Here is a 16697-nt window from a genome sequence, read left to right as displayed (position 1 = left end):
CGAACCTTTTTGCGTTCTCAAATCAGTCTTGGAATCTTGTTGAAGAGGAGAATTTAAAGATTGGAAGTCTCTTCGTGTAGCACGTAAAAATCGGAGCCATGACCAGAGTTTTACATTTAGTATCGAAAGAAGCGGCGTACATAAAAAAACGTACAACTCGTAAAAAAGCAGTCTTACGGTAGCGTTAGCTTAGCGCCTGGTAGTGTGTCGCCGCTTTCTCCGCAGAACCCATCAATCTGGCTTAACTTTTACAAGGCTCTCGTTCCCCCATGCAGAACTGTGTGGACGGGGTTGCTATGGATCTGCGCACACCCGGAGAATCATTTTTAGGTACATGTGGTTTCTCCTCACAAAAGTTGGCAGCCCTTTTTTAAACCCAAAAATTCCCCCAATCCTGCAGTCTGGGCCAAACAAAACCGGATTACATCAAAGGCAAATTATACATCTAGCACAAATCGATAAGAAAAGATTTTTATTAATGAGGTCACGATTTGGTGACTGCTTGTTCTTTAACAATTTTATTCCACCCGGTGGAACATTTTTCATCTCTGAATAAACGCCGTACAGATCGTTCCTTTTTTTTTTTTGTTTCCCCACGTCTGCTGCTGTAATTCAAAACACGTGCACATTTGGAAGCGTTTTGTTTAATATCACAATAGACCCAGCGATAAATCAGCGATACGAGAAGTAATGTGGGATCTTCTTCAGCAGAGTCGGTTAATGATGGCTTAAACAGGATTTTGGTACACGGGCTGTTCGGCGCTAGCCTGATCCTTTATTTCAGAAACATGACGTAAATCATTTGTCTTCATTCAACCCCATTTGTTTAACTGACACTTGTTACATGAACCATGTAATCTTCGTAATTACGACTTTGATCAACTATACAGGCAGTGTTTAGCTGTGTTAGGGCCATATGCAGATATGCTGTGCTTAATTAGCTGGCAATCTGTTTTGTTTGACTATTTAATGTGTAATTGAATGACAAACTGTAATTGGCAGTCAGATTTCCAAGAAGCTCCAGGCAGTGTTCATTATGTGGTCCATCTGTTTGGACAGTGGCGGTCTCTGCCAAATAAAAGCCCCCATTTTTTAGCATGCCACATTCTCAGAAGTTCTCTTCAACATCACTGGCATAGCAGGGAAAGATTTTGGTGAAACGCAGGTAAGGAGAATCAAGGTGTACCTTAGAGAATCGTACCACGACTTAATTAGCTTGAACAAAACCCAGGCATGAGACTCAGAGGAGCTTCAGCATGGCACCAAGCCTAGCAATGAATGCTCAGCCTGGCTCTTAGGAGGAGTCAGGCTAATTAATTGTCTTGATGTCTCTTTGTGTGATGGTGTTTGTTCTAAGCATCATTTCTGGTGTTCACAGGAGGAGGGAACGCAGCCCTTGAACCTCTCGGCCCGGCCTAAGACGGCCGAGCCAGTAAAATCCCCCTTGTCCCCGACACACAGCCTGTTCTCAGGCAGCAAGAACAGTCCTAATAGCCAGCCCAAGAGCGGAGGAATCCCGAGTCCTCTCGGTCTGGGTCGAGGATCATCCCTCGGTAAGTCTGAGTGCTTAACACTATTATTAAAGCTGACCAATAGAAACTCAGTAGAAACGCATCACTACCTGCTGACCAATCACAGCTGAGAATTAGGTGAGAACATACATACGTATAAATGCTATATTAAGGTGAAGATATGGGACAAAATTCTCTAAAAATCTTTTTTTACTAATCGCATTAAAAAAAATAAATCACTTTTTTTCGGACAACACAAACCCGTTTCTATGGCACTTCATCAGTTCAGTACATTGGCGTGATCCTTTCTGTCATATCACACCCAACTGAGATTCATTCATCCCAGAACACACTGCTCTATTTACACAACCACATCCCCTTAATCTCCCTCAAACCTTGGCATTACAGCCATCCTGTGTAACGGATGCTGCCGCCGACGATTAGTTGTTTCAAAGCTCTCGGTTCACCTCTCATATTAAGCCTTGTTTTTTTCTTTTACAGATTTTACAACTGACTTTTGCTAAAAACAGTCTTTCATTAAAGTGAGACCATACTAGTTGTCTAGATTCATTTCCCTTCTTTCCATGGACCGAGTCTTTAAACACAGACTTGCCGTTTGTTTTTTGTTCTATTTCCGAGTTTTAACTGCCTAACCCAGCCTCACCTCACTTTGATCTACTAATTACAGAAAGGCATCACACGCCAAGATTGCTGCCTTATTTTTTCCCCCTACGCATGAAGTGTTGATAATCAGACCTCCCAAATTGTCATTTTTACTTTACGGGCCTTCAGTCTAGTGCATTTTCTGGTGCGTAACTTCGTGTATTTACACGTCTGACACCCTTGCAGATATCTTGTCTAACCTGAACTCTACGGCACTATTTGGAGACCAGGATGCTGTAATGAAGGCCATCCAGGAGGCGAGGAAAATGAGGGAGCAGATCCAACGTGAGCAGCTGCAGCATCACCAACAGGGCATGGAGGCTAAACTCTCGGCTCTCTCAGGCCTCGGTCTTAACAACTGCAGAGCTGACAAGGTGAGCATACAGTACCTTGTCTCACTCCTACTCGTTGTACCATTTCTTGTTTAAGGCTTCAGAAGTGCCCAGATATCCTTCATTCATGTCGCGTGTGCCACTTTCGTTTGTCTCTTGGGGGTGTATTGGGAACGCTACTGTCGTTGCTTGTTGGCGTGGCCTGGCTAATGTTCTTGAGAAATAATCGTATCTATATAACAGCTCCTTTTTTAGATGTAGAAAAGAAACCTTGATAGGAACCAGACTCGAAAGGGAACCCACCCTCTTCTGAGGAACAGCAGATACTAGCGTGATTATCAGGACAGTCCTGGGATCAGCATTCTTTATGTTTACAGGAGCAGTTCTTAGAAGATACTGTAGATATGAAGTGATGGCATCCCTGTCTTATTAAGATGATCTACTTTAAAAGATTTAAAAATAAAAATATATAAAAAAGACTTGTCTGATGTGGGTCCATGAGACCTCATGGTTGGTGATTGACATGGCATTGGCATGGTCAATGGTGTGTCTTATTGACACTGGCATGGCCTACAGTGTGCCTGTGTGTATGTTTATTTGGATCGAGGGACATTTCGGATCCTACAGCACTGCCCTGTGAGCAGGTCCAAAGCGTGAAGTCCCGGCCCAATTAAAGGCAACAGACCCCTGGTGTCGAACAGTCCCGCTTTGTACGATGACTCCAAGGGACTCCTTTTAAAAATATCTTCAATCGATGAGTCAATCGAGAGTTAGAAAAATCCCTGCTTGCTCCCATTTGATTGATGCCATGTTGCCAGTTGGCTGCAGTAAGCAGGCGGTATCTGGGAGTGGAGCGTCGTTAATATTTTAGATGTTTTAGTGCCTAATTACTTTCAACTAACACTCTAAAGTAGGTCAATGTATATGTAAAAAAATTCTGAAGGGATACAACTTTGAAAGACTTTGTGATGTGACACTAAGCAGAGGGTAATGTGTGTCCTCAAAGCTGGGCATGACTGTAACATATCTAACCCTAAGCCTCCAATCTGAAGCCCAGCTAATACAAAAAAATAAAGCTTAAGTCTCCCTGGAGCTCTTAGAGAATTCCCAGGATTAAGAATACTATTTACTCCATTGTTGGTGTTTTTTTTTTTTTTTTCTCCAGCAATTTTCTTCTTTATTGCCCCTGGCAGAAGAGAGCAAATCTCTCTTTCTCTAACACAATGCCCAGGGTATATACGGACAGCATTATGAGGGGTGTTATTTCTGGGCTAGCTCTTAAGCTTGTTATTCTTCCAGGTCTTTTGTTGGAGGTGGATACGGTATGCGAGTGTGTAGCCTCTACCTGCGTCTTTTTCCCGTGCTCTTTTTTTTTTTTTTTTACCTTTCTCAGTCGTGAGTTATTCACCCTGCCTGGTGAAGCTTGGGGTTAGCTAATGGTCAGCCAAGCTGAGGAATATGCTGTGACATGACATGAACGCTTCGCTCTTTAAACAATAGCTGAAAGGGTGCGCTTGTCAACAGGCAGTACACACCTGTCTGTATTGTTCCGGGCAGGTAGAGCTTGGCGCTTTATTTTTTCTGCTGCTCTTTTGTCCGGGTTTGACTTTTGTTTTCCGAGCTATATTCCGCATGTATTCATCTGCTTGTTTGTGTGCCGAGCTTAGGAGTGCTGGGTGTTTTTCTAAGCGGAGGAGAAGGCGGCTAACTCGTCACTCCTCACCTCTGTTCCGTGCCCTGAAGTCATCTTTTAGGCCTCTGTGCTTCAGAAAAAAGACATTAAGGTAGCAGTTAGATTTGATGTGCTTTCACACGGAGAACTTTGATGTAAGGGCAAGGTAATTCTAGGACACTCTTTGGCAGCTTTCGGCTTTCTAAAAAGGAGGTGACAATAAACGGTAATTAGTTTCCATAGGTAACCGAACACTGCAAAGAAGACTCACCTGCGTCCGATTTGAAGTCGTCATTTCTGCAGTTTGTTTTATGACGCATTTTGCGCCGACAGCCAATAAGAGAAAATGGCATTGGCTCTTTTGTAATTTTCTTCTGAAGCCTGAAGTCTGTCTACATCTGATAATATAAATAGCGCTCCAGCTTGAAGCTCAAACCTGACGGGATGTTTGTGGCTACATCACGTTTTCATTTTGTCCTACAAAGACTTCCGTTTCCTATGCAACCACATCCGCTTCATTGCTCATCCGCTTCATCCGCTTCATCTCTACACACCGGGAGATGCTCAGGATAAATATGTATATGTGTGTGTGTGTGTGTGTGTGTATATATGTATGTATATGGTGTACGGACAGAAGCAGCCTGCATAAGTATTCAACTCCTTTGACCTTTTCCGTATATTCAGTGTTGACTCTGTGAATAATCCCCTCTTTAACGCATGGCCTCCTCTAGGCTGCGCTTGTGCCAGTTGAGTTACAGATTTAACCACTGTTGAAAAAGACTCATCGGGCTTCATGATACTGTTTGTTTAGCTACGTTCTCTAACAAACTCCCGAGGCTTTATATTGCGATCACATCTCTGACTCTGTAATTGCCCACAGATGAACTCCATTTAACTAATTATGGGACTTCTGATGGCATCTGTTTGCAACATGCAGGAATCATTTGTAAATAATTTTGCAGATTATATTGATTTTTTTTCAATATTACTGCATAATTTTTGTTTAGGTTCATGATGTATAACCACAATTAAGTCTATGTGCGCTGATAGGCCTGAAGAAAATCAGCACGGATTAAAGCAAAAGCTGGCAGTAATAAACTCGGATAATACATGACAGCAAGGCATGCGAGGGAACGAGGAAACACGAATCTCACATCCAGAACTGTGCAACTATCAACAATAATCATAATCGACAATATAAAGAAACACGAGAACTAGACACCAATGACAGAACAACAGGGAGGCAGGGCTAGAACCAAAACACATGTCGTAGGGGCTAGAATCAAAATGCTTGTCTTAGGGGCTAGAACCAAAAGACAAAGGGCTAGAACCAAAACATATGTCTTAGGGGCTAGAACCAAAACACATGTCTTAGGGGCTAGAACCAAAAGGCATGTCTTATGGACTAAAACCAAGATGCATGTAACAAAGAGCTAGAACCAAAATGCATGTCTTAGGGGATAGAACCAAGACACATGTTTTAGGGACTTGAATCAAAATGCATGTCTTAGGGACTAGAACCAAAAGACAAAGGGCTAGAACCAAAACACATGTCTTAGGGGCTAGAACCAAAAGGCATGTAACAAAGGGCTAAAACCAAAAGTCATGTCTTAGGGGCTAGAACCAAAACACATGTCTTAGGGGCTAGAACCAAAAGGCATGTAACAAAGGGCTAAAACTAAAAGGCATGTCTTAGGGGCTAGAACCAAAACACATGTCGTAGGGGCTAGAACCAAAATACATGTCTTGGGGCTAGAACCAAAACACATGTTTTAGGGACTAGAATCAAAAGTGCTTGTCTTAGGGGCTAGAAGAAAAAGACATGTAACAAAGGGCTAAAACCAAAAGGCATGTCTTAGGGGCTAGAACCAAAGCACAGGCATGTGACAAAGAAACAAATCCACATGATGTAAGAACAGAACAAACTGATACATGATACTTATACGAGCTGCTGTTTAGGGCGCAATAAAGGAAGGCGTCATCAGCCGGCATTCAGGTCTCACGTCGCTTTGTGGGCGGTGAGAATAAAAGGGCTTCTGGGTAAAAGCCGTTTCTTTGCTCAGTTTCAGAATATTAATATTTCAGCTCTGTATCTCACCTGACATAAATACTGGATGCTGCTTTAATAGCTGCCTCCTAGTCGACTGTTTGGAAGTTTATCATGGTGAAAGCTCGGCTGGATGGTTCTGGAAAGGTACGGTAAAATGGGATTAAGGAGAGGTTAAAATCATCTACTGGGGCTGTTGGAGGGGGATATTAAATATTGATTTATCCCGGTGTAACGACCGAGCCAGAGAGTGGGGCTAAGTGCTGCTTACAAATGGATCAATTCATCTTTTAATACAAAGTGTGTCCGAGGAGCACAATAAGGATGGGCTTCATCCCTCTCTCTCCTTCTCTCTCCTTCTTCTCTCTCTGTCTTCACTGACCACGTTTTCTTTTTTTCATTGGTCATCCTTCTCTCTCTCTGTCTGCCTCTCGCTCCCTCGCTCTCTTACTTTCTCTCTGTCCTTTGCACTAGCTTTTACATGGCTCTTGTCCTCAAGGTGCTTATCTGAAATATTCATGCTTTAGCAAACCTTACTCGTTTTTTTTATTTTATTATTTTTTTATTTTTTTTATTTTGTTTGTCCCTTTTTTTCGCCTTTTTTTTTTCTCGCCAGAGGAAGAAAAGCTTTTATAAACACTCTCGTGATTTATGTTTTCTCAAATATTTATTAAAATGGAGTATTGTCTGACGAGAGCGGTTAGGTCGCTCTATTATTTATCATGCTTTTATCAGGGATTTTTTATTTTATTTATTTATTTATTTTTTATGAGATTTCCATCTCGAGTGGAACGTCTTCCAGTTTCCGTACAGCGAAGTCTTAAGTCGTCGGCAGCCTCGGATTTGAAAGTTTGTTATTTCCATTGCTAATGAAGCCGTATCTGACAGTCGATGCTACTATACAGGACAGCAGATGCTGCGGAACTCAAATGTATTCGTCTGCTGACGTTTTCCAAACTGTAATCAGAAAGGTGAAAGGCCAGTGTATTAACCTATTGAACGTCTGCAGCTTCCAGCCCCTTGCAGATCCTCTCCTCTGCATTATTGATGAGCTGGAACATTCACTGTCCTTCTTTTTCCAGTGCAGAGGGCCCTTGAACAGTCAAAAAAAATGGATCTCCTCAAAATCTTCTCCAGCTACCTTTTGGAATTGAAGCCAATGTGTGCTGCATTTCCCTCTGTGTACATGTGGAGGTCTATTCAGGACGGCACTCACAAAGGCCAGAAAGTGTAATCTTCTCTACTCGGCAGCCCTGGAACCAATTTTCTGCTCCTTTTTCTGCTGTTGGAAATTGCCAGTCATGGAGTTTTTTTTTTGCCACATAAGTAAATCGCGCTATACATGGAGTCGGCCGTCCAAAATTTCCAAAAATGTGATTATATTTAAACCCATTGGCAGCAGGTGCCTTTGTCGAGCATTGTCACGTTAAAGCTGTTAGATCAGAGGTGCAAAAAATAAACAGTTTGTAGATTTTCCTCTTCAAGGACTGTACTGCAGTCTCACCAGGTTTATTCTGCACTCAAATCACAGAACCGTCCTGGACTTGCTTCATCCTGGGAACCGTACGCATGTCCGAATATTCCAGAGATTAAAAATAAATGTCCTTTTAAACAAAGACATGTGTCGGAGCTGGAACATCGCTCGGCTTGGGACCTTTTTTTTTTTTTTTTTGTCTGTACTGAGATTTAGCTTCTGTTCAATAACCTAACGAGGCCCTGTGCTACAGATCTGACCACAACATGCCACACTGGCTCCTTTATACGCTTCCATATCGGGACCAAACCTGGATTAATGGGTGTAAATGGTTCCCTTCCGTATCTGTATTCCTGATCACGAGGCCTCTTCTGGAATCGCTCCATTATTGTAAATAGTTTGTGTGATAAGGAAAGAGAAAGCGAGGTCACTCTTAACAGATCCTTGAGGACTCAGTGAACAGTTCAGGGTCATTTAGAGCTCAGAGCTCATAAAAAAAGGCAAAACAAATGATCTCAGCGCAGCACACAATGAAAAGCCCGGAGACCGAGACCCTATAATGGGATGGGTGAGAAATAAAACGGATCGTTTCACCATAGAAGTTGAAAGGTCACGTGTTGTGGGTGAAGCTAGAGAGGTTTTTTGCTCGATAAACGAGACAAAGTTGTCAAGCTGATGCACAATTATGGTATGGCAAAGAAATCTGCTGTTCCAAATAGGAAACAAGTCGGAAAGTGAAAGCCGGTGTTGGCGTGGAGCCACGCTGGGGTTTTCTGCCGTTCTCTGACGTGCTGCTGCAGTTTTGCCGCTTGATTAGAGCGGCGAGCAGCTCCGCTCAGATTCTCCTACAGGCGGCGGGATAAAACTGGATGCTGAAAAAACTTTGCTGGAGGATTGAAGGCCTGCTTTTGTGCATAAAGACGGAGAGACCGCATGAAAGCTCACCACACAAGCAAGCGCATGTGCTTATGGCTAGATGAAATGGAGAAGCAGCGACTACTGGGAAGCCGGCAGTTATAAATAACCCTATGATTGGTTACGCGACGATGGAAAACAGATGAGAGGCTAAAACGTTAGACGCTGTAGGACCACCGCAAGCTTTCAAGGAAGCTGAAAGCTACAACTTGCCGCATGCGTTCCCTCGCCACTCCTTCACCACCGACCTTACAAAGCCGTCCATTATCCGGGGCTTCGCTCATGGAGGCAATAACCTGCGCATTCTCTGCTTTCAACACCGAGCCAGGGACACGACGTGAACAGATTTGCGCCGAGCTATCAAGCACTTTCCTTGTGTGTGTGTGTGTGTGCGTGTGATGTGTGCGCAGAATGTCAGGTATTAACCTCGTGCACCTGGGAATAAAGAATAAAACTAAACGATTAACTCTGCACCTGTAGAGCTCGTTCTTTTTAACGAAACTCACCCGAACCCGACATTAAAAGGACAGAAGCGTGCACGGTGTGTGTGCACATACAGACACCGGGACAAGACAAGATAAGGACTGAGATTGTGTGCTCATGTTTGCATCTGGCTGGAAAAAAAAAAGCAAGCCAGGGCCATATGTCCTGATCCAGGTCTATTTATACCGGAGAAAAGCATCAAGTTTATAAGTAGAGGCGAGCCACCAGCACAACACGACTCCTCCGGCACATGTTCTGCGGCCAACCTGATTAAAGCTCTCGCTACAGCGATGACACGGTGCTCCTGGCCCCTATCCAGATGTTCCCCAACTTCCAGCTGCCTATTATTTCATCGTGCCACCGTTTTACTGTGAAAAAAACAGAATGTTGAGGAGGACAGGAGGGGAGGAAAGAAGAGGAGAGGAGAGGGAAGGAGTAGAGATTATTGTGGGTGACTTTTTTTCCACTTTTTTCCATGAGGCTACAATTTTAGATGTGGGGTGGAAGCGCTGCAAGAAGAGCGCGTTTGAGGGAAAAATGGGAAAACGCCAGCCATGTGCCAGAGAGGTTGCGGTTAAGACGGGAGGGGCGCTAAGCAGACCACGACGTCTTTTCTTTCTCCTTTTCTTTCTTGATTCTCTCACTGCTTCTGTTCTTTCTTTCTTTGCCCTTTTCTCGTTCCTTTCTTACTTTTTTTTTGTTGGTGGTGTTGTTTTTGGATGAACTTCCTGTCTTTGTTCTGATGTAGTGTAACACACACACACACACACACACACACAAACACTAGAAATATCCTATACAGCATCACTCTTACCGCTCGCAGACCTTCGGCTAGGACTCTGGCTATCCTCCTGGCGGGCTGGACAACACCGTCCCAGGACTCTGCACATCCTTTATTGCTTTTCAGTGATGGAGTGATCAGTAAAAATTTAATGACACCATAAAATAATAAAAATGCTATTAATTTATCACACCACTGTCTGACGCAGAGCCGGTAGTAAAGTTATAAGAAGTTTGCTGAGTTTTTTTTTTTTTTTTTTGCCCTGTTTGAAAAAAAAAAACAAAAATTAAAACGATGTTGTACGTCTAAATGAACCGCAATTTTTCCTAATGCTGTAACATAAATTATAGCAGTGATAAGCAATAAGTATATAAAAGCCAGTGTGTAAAATTTAATGGAAATGCAGCTTGCTCATGCGGTGCACATTTACTCTAATGTTGCTCTGCTCTGTTCTGGAGCGTTCGCTCAATTGCATTCTATTTAATGCGTCCTAAACAGAGTGTGGACCGGAGAGAGAGAGAGAGAGAGAGAGAGAGAGAGAGAGAGAGAGAGAGAGAGAGATGCAGTCCGGCTCTGAGTTGTTCTCTGCTCAGCTTTCCGCTTAATTGAAGGAAAAATAGTGAGGTGTGGAAATAAAGACGGAATCCCTCCTCGTGCACAATCGGTCCCTGTTGACTTGTTCTTTTCGTTTTAATTACATCTCCGTGCGGAGAATAAAAAAAAAAACGTTAAAGCCCCGGCAGTTATTAATGAAACTCTCTGATGGATGGGTCTTGTTCTTGTTCTCTTTTTTTTTTCGTCTCAGGTCCTACAAGATGCTTAATGATCATGAGTTTATAAAAGGCCCTGATTGATCAGAGAGGGCAGATGAGCACGAGGGAAGAGAAGGGAAGGGAAGAAACGGCTAATTTATTACGCACACCCCCTCCAACACACACACACACACACACACACTCACACACACACACACAAACACATGGGTTGTCACCGAACCCTTTCCTGGCTCTAGACCGTCCACGGTACATCGCCCGTTCCTCATCCGACTAATCGCACATCCGTCACTTTGTCATCGAGGGCTGCGTGCTCTTTTCATTAAGCGCAATAATGTGGCCTGGTGATGAATACGGCGGCGTAGGAGGCTTCACACGGAGCGAAGCAGCTCTATCTTATCTTCACAAAGCCGCCCGGGTCCAGCGGTGAGCGGCTGCGTATATCATAATTAGAAAACACTTAAAGTAAGCAAAGCACAGTCAAGACAGGCCGTTCTTAATGACAGCTCATAAGCAGGTAGTGGTTAATTGTACATCAGAATCACTCGCATGGCCATAAATAATGATTGTTCCCTCGAGCGTGATGGGAAATTGCTGTACTTCCTCCCTCCTTCTCTCTCTCTCTCTCCTTCTCTCTCTCACTCTCACGCTTCCTTCTTTGAGTAATGGTTTCAGAATAAATAAGGAGTATTTGTGTTGATGGTTTGAGAGTTTAATTGGAACCATCTTTTTTATCGCCGACACCGTCGTCTGGTCCTTCGCGCGCCGACGCGCGGTACGTCCCGGAGAACGCGCACCGTAGATCTAATCTACGTTCTCTTTTAACACACACAGAGGTCACTAATCACGCGCTCCTGATTGAGACACGGTGTTATTTTTATTACACGACCAAGCATAAAGCTTTTGTGAGAAAAAAGTGACAAAAAAAGAGTTCTGGAGATGTTTCGTGATGATTCTGGACGACGTTCGGTGTTATTGCTGTATAAAATAACGAAGGCTAATCATAATAACAACATTTTCTAACTCCAGGTCTAAACTTTTGTTTGGTCAGGTTTTATTAGTGCTGAGAAAAAGAAAGAAAGAAAGAAAGAAAGAAAGAAAGAAAGAAAGAAAGAAAGAAAGAAAGAAAGAAAGAAAGAAAGAAAGAAAGAAAGAAAGAAAGAAAAGGATAGAAGAAAGCAAAATACTGAAAGAAAGAAAGAAAGAAAGAAAGAAAGAAAGAAAGAAAGAAAGAAATAAAGAAAGAAAGAAAGAAAGAAATAGAAGGAAGCAAAATACTGAAAGAAAGAAAGAAAGAAAGAAAGAAAGAAAGAAAGAAAGAAAGAAAGAAAGAGAAGGATCGAAGGAAGCAAAATAGTGAAAGAAAGAAAGAAAGAAAGAAAGAAAGAAAGAAAGAAAGAAAGAAAGAGAAGGATAGAAGGAAGCAAAATAGTGAAAGAAAGAAAGAAAGAAAGAAAGAAAGAAAGAAAGAAAGAAAGAAAGAAAGAAATAGAAGGAAGCAAAATAGTGAAAGAAAGAAAGAAAGAAAGAAAGAAAGAAAGAAAGAAAGAAAGAAAGAAAGAAAGAGAAGGATCGAAGGAAGCAAAATAGTGAAAGAAAGAAAGAAAGAAAGAAAGAAAGAAAGAAAGAGAAGGATAGAAGGAAGCAAAATAGTGAAAGAAAGAAAGAAAGAAAGAAAGAAAGAAAGAAAGAAAGAAAGAAAATAATGGAGAAAGAAAGAAAGAAAGAAAGAAAGAAAGAAAGAAAGAAAGAAAGAAAGAACGCGGACACACACATAGTAAATATCCTAATATATGTAAAGTTTTATGTATATACGTATTAGATTAGATTAGATTAGATTAGATTAGATTAGATTAGATATAAAAACAAAATCGTACACAATTAAACAAAACCCCAGAGTTCCAAACGTCTCAGGACTTAACGCCCAACCAAGAGGACACACGGATTCAACATCGAGTCATTAATTCTGATTCATGGAGCTGGGTGTCGGAGTAAACAAACAAACAAACAAACAAACAAACAAACAAATCGTGCAAGTTTAACACGAGCGGAAGATTCTTGTGCCTGTCGGGATCCGTTACCTGTGAAATAAATAAAAAAAACAGAAAAAACCATAAGTGCTGAAGAAGAGAGAGAGAGAAAAGACAAAAGGGCCACGATGAGCTCGGCTCCGTCCCTTTTGTTCATCCGTCTCAGAGCGAGAGATGATTTGGAGTGAAAGTGTGGTGTGTTTAGAGAAGAAGCGAAGGCTGCGTTAATGTTCGGGAGTGAAGGCAGCAGCACTCACAGGCGGAACAGAAGTAGGTCATTTCACAATGGGCCTGAACAGCGGTCGGCCCTCTTCCTCTCTTCCTCTGCATAATACATTAAGCGTAATGTGCGGCCACTATTCAGCCGGGGCCCCCGGAAAACTGTTATTTTATTCCGTCAGCGAGCGCGGACATGACATTTAATATTGTTGCCGGGTTGGTGAATGACAGGGTTTCATTGTGCGTCGAGTATGACATGACGCCAAGTTTAATCGGAGCAGAAAGTGACACGACAAAAGGGAAAACACGGTGCGTTCTTTACAGCACACGTTCTGAATAAATGATAGGCAGCGAGCTCAGGATGGCAGGCTGTGAAGATTACAGAGAGGGGGAAAAAAGGGCTGGGATAAAAAAAAAAGAAAAGAAAAGAAAGAATCTCATTGTGAACACAAAATCCTCTGAAAGCGCCGGAGTACGTCAAAGCCCACGACGCCACGGCGTTTATATCCTTACACATGCTAAAGACGGGAATCGGGTTCGATTATATGTTCAGAGATAAATATTTAAAAAAAAAAAAAAAACATGTCAAGATACATGAAGGATTTATGTGTGTGTGTGTGTGTGTGTGTGTGTGTGTGTGTGTGTGTGTGTGCAGGAACGGGTTCACTTTGAAAGCTTGGGACATCATCTGGGAAAACTAGGAGATGACGGGAAGATCGGTCAGAGAGTCATCGATCTGACCAGGCCGGAGGATCTGGATGGTAAGTTGTTGTTGTTGTTCTTCTTCTTCTCCTTCTTCTTTTTCTTGCACTCCTCCAAATTCGTTCTGTGTCTTCTTTTACTTTCTGACGGTCTGTTTATCGGCTCCGGCGTCCGATAGCCGGTTCAGGAGAAGGTCTGATCTTTGGTGTGTAACAGTGTGAATGAGGAGGAACGTTCTACAGATGGTTCAGAAACCGTTCAGGTTGCATTGCTTATGAGTCAGAAGCATTAAGAGACACTGAAACGTTCCTCGAGATCCAGATCCAGAACTATGATTTGAATCCTAAAGCGGATCATTTTCCCATAACGACACGGTGAATTCTATCCATTTAGAGTTACATTTTACAGGTTAGTTCCTGTTGTCACTCATCTATAAACGCTCCTTTTTTAAAAGGGGAAAAAAAAGGTCTGATATTGGAGACTCCTTCCACAAAGGTTTTAACAAAAAAGCAGAAACATTTACAGCATTTAGCAGACACTCTTATCCAGAGTGACTTACATTTTTATTTCAGTTTATACACTTGAGCAATTGAGGGTTAAGGGCCTTGCTCAGGGGCCCTGCAGTGGCAACTTGGTGGACCTAGGATTCAAACCAACGACCTTCCGATCAGTAGTCGAACGCCTTAACCACTGAGCTACCACATCCCAGTAACGTCCAATATGTGGAATTCTTCCATATCCGTGTGTGTGTGTATGTGTGTGTATGTATGTGTGCGTATGTGTGTGCGTGTATGTGTGTATGTGTGTGTGTGTGTGTATGTGTGTGTGTATGTATGTGTGTGTATGTGTGTATGTGTGTATGTGTATGTGTGTGCGTGTGTGTGTGTGTGTGTGTGTGTATGTATGTGTGTGTATGTGTGTGTGTGTATGTGTGTGTGCGTATATGTGTGTGTGTTTGTGTGTGTATGTGTGTATGTGTGTGTGCGTATGTGTGTGTGTGTGTGTGTGTGTGTATGTGTGTGTGTGTATGTATATGTGTGTATGTGTGTGTGTGTGTATGTGTGTATATGTGTGTGTGTGTGTGTATGTGTGTATGTGTGTGTGTGTGTGTGTGTGTGTGTGTGTGGATGGCAGACTCTACGTTCTCGAAGGCGTTCACAGTTAGGTGTTTAGAGGACAGACCGCAGGACAAAGCAGGCTCTTCTCAGTCCGAGCTCAGCTGCAGGACGTCTGATTGCACTCGCTCGACAAAGCGGCTTTCACCTTTGTGGCCCTCGAACATCAATATTTCCAACAGTTTCCATGGAGCTCGAGAAACAAAGCACACAGAAAGCAGTGTTTAAGATCAGATGCTAAGAACAAGACAAATCTTTGTCAGAGAGAGAGAGAGAGACAGAGAGAGAGAGAGAGATTAAAGGATGAGCCTCAGAACGTCATCATCTGAATACTTTTTTTTTTAATCTCTTTTTATTTTATTTTCATTGCTTTTATTTACATAACAGGTCAAATACCTGCTATTTCACACATAATATTTCAAATATTTTTTTTTCTGTAATAATTCGGTACGACTTTAATTCATCTTAAAGCATATTGGTGTTTATTAAAGCAGAAACTCTGAAGGATTTTGCAGGAAAATTTCATGATTATTCCATTATATTATAAATGCCCTTGACATTCGGTCAGGGGAATATAGGGAATAAAAACATACTTATCAAATAGTTTAATGCACATTTTTACACACACACACACACACTCACACACACACACAAATATCATTTAATGTTATACTTGAAGCATGTGAACACCACAAAAGGAAATATCTGGATGTTTTTATTCACTAACTCCCAGAACCTGGATCTTAAACCTGTTACATGTTCTCCGTGGTTCTGTCTGGGTTTCCTCTCGGTTCTCTGCTTCCAAAAACTTTCCAGTAGATGGAGTTTCAGTGCTAAATGTCTCTCTACGTATCATTGTGTGTGTGTGTGTGTGTGTGTGTGTGTGTGTGTGTGTGTGTGTGTGTGTGTGAACAGTGTCACATCCGGGATGTATCTCCGCCTCACACACAGCGTTCCCCGGACAGACAGACTTCCGGAATCCGGAACAAAGTGAATTAAAACGCATTAAATTTAATTGACACAATATCATATAAACTCAAAAACACTCTTAATACACAACTTGTTTCATTATAGATAATTATTCAAATATTTAATTGTATTATTTAAATATTTCATCGAGTTATTTAAATATTTGTTCAAACGAATCCGCGGCTCTGTCGATATTTTTTTAGGTGAATTAAACGTTTCGTTTTTAATCACGTGCAGGAAAATAAAGGCACACACAGCCGGCGTTCCCTCCGTTTTTATCTCCTCACCAGCCGAGAAACACAAACTGTTTTGTCCTGATGATGAATGCTGCATTTAAAACGTACAAGGTTTGTGTACTTTAGTTGTTTAAGTGTTCTGAACCTTTCCACTGAACCAGCACAAACAAATTCCTTTCCTCCTTCATGAAAAGGGAAAAGAATGTAAGCTTAGTGCTGCGCTCTGTGATGATGATGATGAGGAGGAGGAGGAGGAGGAAGGGGGGGTGTAAACTTTATGGGCACTTCATTAATTCCTCTTATTTACTAGCAGCTTGTGAACTTCGGCTTATGTAGAACAGGATCCCGTGTTTCTGAGCAGAGGAAAATTACCACCGATTCGTGAGGAACAGCGAAGGGCTTCAGATCCCGAGACGCGTCGTGAAGGTGTGAAGCGACATTGTGTCGTCGCCGTAACGTGCAGAGAGTCGGGTTACTTAAGCAAATATTAGTCTAGCGTGTAGGTGAGAGAATTAAACCAACAGCCTGGTCTGCAAATAGACTGAAAGTTCCTTCATTATAGTCAAAAAAAAGAAAAGAAAAGAAAAAAAAGAATAGAAAAGAAAAAAGAATAGAAAAGAAAAGAAAAGAAAAGAAAAGAAAAGAAAAGCATAGAAAAGAAAAAAGAATAGAAAAGAAAAAAAAGAAGAGAAAAGGAAGAGAAAAGAAAAGAATAGAAAAGAAAAAAGAAAAGAAAAGAAAAGAAGAAAAAAGAAAAGAAAAGAAAAAAGAAAAGAAA

At 41.9% G+C, this 16697-nt stretch overlaps 1 protein-coding gene across 12 annotated transcripts in view; it reads left to right on the top strand.

Annotated features, from left to right (window-relative positions):
* sox6 (SRY-box transcription factor 6) overlaps positions 1 to 16697 on the top strand; it is a 176035-nt gene that overhangs the window by 146288 nt on the left and 13050 nt on the right. For all 12 annotated transcript variants that reach the window (XM_060866913.1, XM_060866986.1, XM_060866668.1 and 9 more), the window contains 3 exons: positions 1379 to 1553; positions 2361 to 2548; positions 13553 to 13658. In XM_060866913.1, coding sequence (XP_060722896.1) covers positions 1379 to 1553; positions 2361 to 2548; positions 13553 to 13658 — 469 coding nt within the window. The remainder of the gene's footprint in view (positions 1 to 1378; positions 1554 to 2360; positions 2549 to 13552; positions 13659 to 16697) is intronic.

This window comes from Tachysurus vachellii, chromosome 1 (genome assembly GCF_030014155.1).
Source record: "Tachysurus vachellii isolate PV-2020 chromosome 1, HZAU_Pvac_v1, whole genome shotgun sequence".
In the NCBI taxonomy this organism is placed as follows: Eukaryota; Metazoa; Chordata; class Actinopteri; order Siluriformes; family Bagridae; genus Tachysurus; species Tachysurus vachellii.
Note: the sequence above shows the minus strand (reverse complement) of the source record. Positions and strands in the feature narration are given on the sequence as shown.